The sequence below is a fragment of the Trichomonas vaginalis genome, chromosome II, assembly GCF_026262505.1.
Source record: "Trichomonas vaginalis G3 chromosome II, whole genome shotgun sequence".
In the NCBI taxonomy this organism is placed as follows: domain Eukaryota; phylum Parabasalia; order Trichomonadida; family Trichomonadidae; genus Trichomonas; species Trichomonas vaginalis.
The window spans coordinates 4,969,612-4,974,859 of NC_067204.1; the positions used below are offsets into that span (position 1 = coordinate 4,969,612).

General features: G+C 30.8%; 1 protein-coding gene across 1 annotated transcript; it reads left to right on the forward strand.

Annotated features, from left to right (window-relative positions):
- Positions 1-1,573: 1,573 nt before the first annotated feature.
- Positions 1,574-3,698, forward strand: TVAGG3_0488230 (regulation of choline O-acetyltransferase protein; the record flags this gene model as incomplete). The annotated part of the gene is made up of 1 exon (XM_051236091.1): positions 3,064-3,555. The coding sequence occupies one exon, from the start codon at positions 3,064-3,066 to the stop codon at positions 3,553-3,555; it is 492 nt and encodes a 163-aa protein (XP_051093915.1).
- Positions 3,699-5,248: the final 1,550 nt, after the last annotated feature.

The window sequence follows — 5,248 nt, forward strand, 5'->3', positions numbered from 1 at the left end:
ATATAAATGTTGCATATCCCCAAGATAGCTGTCCTGATGGTCAAGCAATTTTGCCTGGAGCCACTCAATTTAGCAATGTTTTTGAATTATGTGCTCCATACAAATGTAATAAATATGATAGCTTTACACTGAACGTAACAACTCTCGGAAAAACAACTATTATAGAATGTAATAAGAGCAATGTTGGTGCAGCTTTTTCTTACGAAGTGCCTTCCTCATTTATTTCATATCCAAGAACAGCATATTGTGTTCATCCAGAAATATTCTGCAGATCAGTTAAACTTAATGAAATGAATTTTGTTGCAGATCCATTCGATCCAAACACAGTCCAACTTCAAGATCCATATAAAACGCCATCTCCAACACCAAATACACCTGCGCTGAGCTCCCAAATAGAACCAACACCTGATCCAAATGAACCAAGTGAATCCGATGATTCTAAGTCAGATTCAGGTAAGAAAGGACTCTCAACCAAGATGTGGATCATCATTGGTGCATCGGTTGGGGCTGTTATTCTGATAATCCTTATTGTAACCATTATTGTGTGCAAGGTCAAAGGTAGTAAAGAGACGTCCAGTGATCATGATCAAGATTTATTTGTTTGAATTATCTTTTTTTGACCTTTTATTTAATTTATGATGCGTTAACTAAAATGAATTATGATTTATAATAAAATATCAATTATTTATGTCAAAACAAAATATCCATCTCGAGTTTTTCCATCTCATTACATGAAGAAACCAACCGGTGACAATCTTGGTGAATCAGGTTTTGACTTCAAGACATGGGAGTCTTCACCAGCTCTTATGAAAGACTCTGAAAATTCATGTCCAAGCAAACGTTTGCAGGAATCATATTAATCACTTTGAACAAATCCGATTTATGCATTGAACTACACTACATAGAGATAAAATTAATAATTTTCATTTGAAATGTTGGTTATATGTCTAATTATATGGTATATAACATTTAACTCAACTTATGATAAAATAATGTTTTAAGATTAAGAAAATTTCTAACTATTTGCCCAAAGGTATGCACTACATAAACTATATCGACAAAATAATGATTTCAAATGAACATTAAATTTAAATGAATAAGAGAGAAAAAATAAGTGAAATGTGATTAAAAATACTATACTACATAGTTGCTGACTGCGTAAGGAAGTGAGATGTACTTATCAATAGCACATCGTCAAGACAAGAGTGACTGATTTGACAGAATGTAACTTTTATGACAACGATCAATTAATTTTTAATAATTTGTATACCAATATAGTAAATTTACTATTTAATCAACAACCGATTATCATAAATACAATTTTTTGTTTAAATTGAACAATTGAATTATGCAAATTTATAAAAAAAGGTTTGTTTGTTCCATTTATATTAAAATTTTTACCTTCAAAAAAATTGAATGATATTCGTCTAAAAAGATAATTTAATGAAATCGAATATTAATATGAACTCGGATATAATTTACGATACATCCCATTTGAAATTCAAAGGTTGTAAAAATTGTTGTTCGATATATTCAAGCAAATATTGTTTAATATATTGAATTGAACAAGCCATAACACTTCCGCATTTTTTGAAGGTATGCAACAAATTCAATTTTATAATGTTTTTGTTGCTTTTTTTAGCCAATTCTCATGAATTTAGATGCATGCATAATGAGAATGAAGATTGGCTCGTTCCAAAAATAGATCCTTCTTCAATAAAGCATCAAAAGAGAAAATTGCAAGAATCTTCATGGCAAAACATTCGTATTAAAATTGTTACAGATTTCATCACAGGTGAACTCGATGATGATCTTAAATGTAAAAGTATCGGACAACAAATTTCATGGAGATACGGCACAATTACATGTACAGAAGAAGATTTTTTAAATGCGTCACGAAAAGCGAATCTTTTAAGGACATTGGATAATGTTAGAATATATTTAGAGAAGTTGCTTAAAGTAATACCTGTTTCAGGCCCAATTACAATGGAGACTTCTTCATCGAACTCTTTTACATACTCTCCAAAGAAAAGTTATACAGGCTATGATTTAATATTACCAGTTGTTCTTAGGAATTTCGGTAGTGATAGTCCTCTTGCAATGGCTGGCCCTACTGATTATGATTCTGTCTATAGTCGTCCAATCAGTGGCATTGTATACTTAAATACGAAGCAAATACCAGACAATACTCAAAGCGAATCAACATGGCAACGTTGGTTCTTCCAAGTTTTAATTCATGAAATTTGTCATGCACTTGGTGTTACTGATTCAATGTTTTCTTGGTATCATCCTTATGAGAACTCACAACCATATAACAATCCAACATGTCAACTTACAATACACAAGAAGTCTTTCACATTCTTAACAACTCCTTATTCTCACATCTTCGCGAAGAAACGATATGGTGTTGAAACATTCTCAAATGGAACTCACAGTTGTCCATCAGGTATCGAAATTGAAGACGGTGGCGGTTACGGAACAGCCGGTTCCCACCTTGAAGGACGTGCTTTCTATTCAGAGTTAATGACAGGAAGTTCGATGTCTGATGCATCAGGTCCATTTGAGAGACTTACAGATGCAGTGATGGCAATATTACAAGATACAGGAAATTACAAGTGTGATTGGAGATATGCACAACCACTTGTTTGGGGTAATCCAGAATCAACAATTGGTGGCCAACCAATCAATGACTTTGCAACAGGTCCTCCATCTAAAGTTTTCCCCGATCACTACATGAAGAAACCAAATGGTGACAATCTTGGTGCCACAGGCTTCAACTTCAAGACATGGGGAAGTTGGCTTCCATTAAAAGCTGATTCTGAAATTTCATGTCCAAGCCAATTCATTAACTATCAACAATATTGTGGTCCAGCACGTTATGAGTTTTATAATCCGTTGAAAGCAGATTTTCAATACAACAAATATATTTTTGACTTCATCAATGTAACATATCCTTCCAATAGTTGCCCAGATGGTCAAGCAATTTTACCTGGAGCATCTGAGTATGGAAATGTATACGATGTTTGTGGAACATATAAATGCAACAAATATGATAGTTACACGATGAATGTAACTACATTTGAAAAAACAACCACAATCACATGCAATAAGAGCAATGTCGGTCAAGCATTCTATTATTATATTCCTGCCAGCTATGGTTATGTGTTAAGAGCAGCATATTGTGTCCATCCAGAAATATTCTGCAGAACAGTTAAACTTCATGAAATGAATTTTGTTGCTGATCCATTCGATCCAAATTCAGTCCAACTTCAAGATCCATATAAAACACCAACTCCAACACCAAAGCCAACACCGAATACACAATCTTCAGGAGACTCAACATCAAGCACAAATGGATCAGGTGAATCAGGCAACAATGACTCCAAATCAAATAATGGAAAGAAAGGAATCTCATCTAAGGTGTGGATCATCGTTGGCGTCATTATCGGTGTAGTTGTTATTATCGCCCTTATTGTCACTATTATTGTTTGCAAAGCCAAAGGCAGTAAGGAAACAGCAAGCGATGACAAAATTAATAAGGATTTCTTAGTATAAATTTAATAATTTTTTTTTGACATGCAAGCTTTATCTCCCAATTTTCTATAATAAAAAGTTAATATTTTATAAATCTCTGCTTAGTTCCTAACATGGCTATTATACTCTTTTGCCATTAGAATAAAGATATGTTGATATTATCGGAGCGTTTAAAGAATAAAAATTTTAAGTCTTCAATTTTGGTTTGGTTTAAGTGCTTCTATCTCTCAATCTAAAAAAGATTGTAGCTATATATACTCGCATGGACTCATGCATAGAATTAGTATATTTTCACTGAATGAAAACAAATCTATCTCCAGGAAAAAACCGAAAATTAGAGATTACAAAATTTTTTATGAACGACTAATGAAAGTCTCTAAATTTTAATTTTTATAGTATATTGCTCTAAACAATGTTTGTAAAATTTATTGATATGTAATGATTTCATGATATTGTGATATCAATGTGTTTTGAATTAAAATTTGCTTGAAAACTAATAATCTGGACAAAAGAATTGTGAAACAAAGTTTATTAATATTTTATAGAAGGATTATATAATAGAAATTGGTTATACTTACATTTTTGGTCAATCAATTTTGAAAACAAGAAGATTTTAACGATGCTAAAATATTAAAGCTTATAAGATATTGTGCTTATTTATGATTCTTTTTTGGATGTAATTCATGAATAAAAAAATTGATATCATTCTTTTTATTTTTTCTTTAATCATTGGAGTAAATTAAGGGTTTCGTTTTGCTAAAATTGTCACTTTTATAGCATATTTGTTTTTGGATGTTTTGCGAAACCAAAAAAAAACTATGATATACAATGTGTGTGTAAAGAAAATACTTTATTTACTAGTTAAAAAATCATTTGGTATTGATCAAGTTATTTTTTCTGGATAAGATATTATATGGATAATTGGATAGAAAATACAATTATATAATCTTGTACCTGGTTTAATTAAGCTAATTGTCATCAGAAACTTGTAATTTTTATGAATTTCAGATTTTCTTTTCATTACTGCTTTTCTTAATAGGTCAAGTTCTTATTTACGTTATAAAGTATGATATTTACAAATATCAAGTTATCATGCTTTTTGAGAAATTATGAGAAACAAACAAAAATGAAAAAGATAGGAATAGCAATGAATAGTGATGTGGGTATAGAAAATGTAAGAGATATGAATGCAAAGCAATCAGTATTTAGGACATTGACCATAGATTTCGAAAAAAAAATGCTGCATATTGAGCAAAAACTATGATTATATTATAAGGCTGTCATTTAAAGCATAATGAAACTATTCCCTTTTCATTTTAATCGAATAAGATAGTAAAGATTTTTGAATTAGCTAGAAACTGATGAGATGTTTTCACAAATCAGATTTTTAATCTCTATAATGCATAATTCACTCAATATCTCAATTTTGATATTGCGAGATATTTTTGCTATCGGTTTCGCAATTTTGACACAATAGCAAGAGGGTTCTATAAGCATTATTATCAACGTAGAATCTGAATATCATATCAGAAAATGTCGCAAATCTGACATTTACCCGACCAAATAGCAAAAATAATTGAATACTTTTCGCCAAAACTTTAAAAATCGATAAAAATATGAAATATAGATATTAAAGAGACTTTTTATATAATATTCATAAAGATTTTCCAAAAATATGATACCGCAAAATTAAAAAAGTGACGTCTTGAGTGGA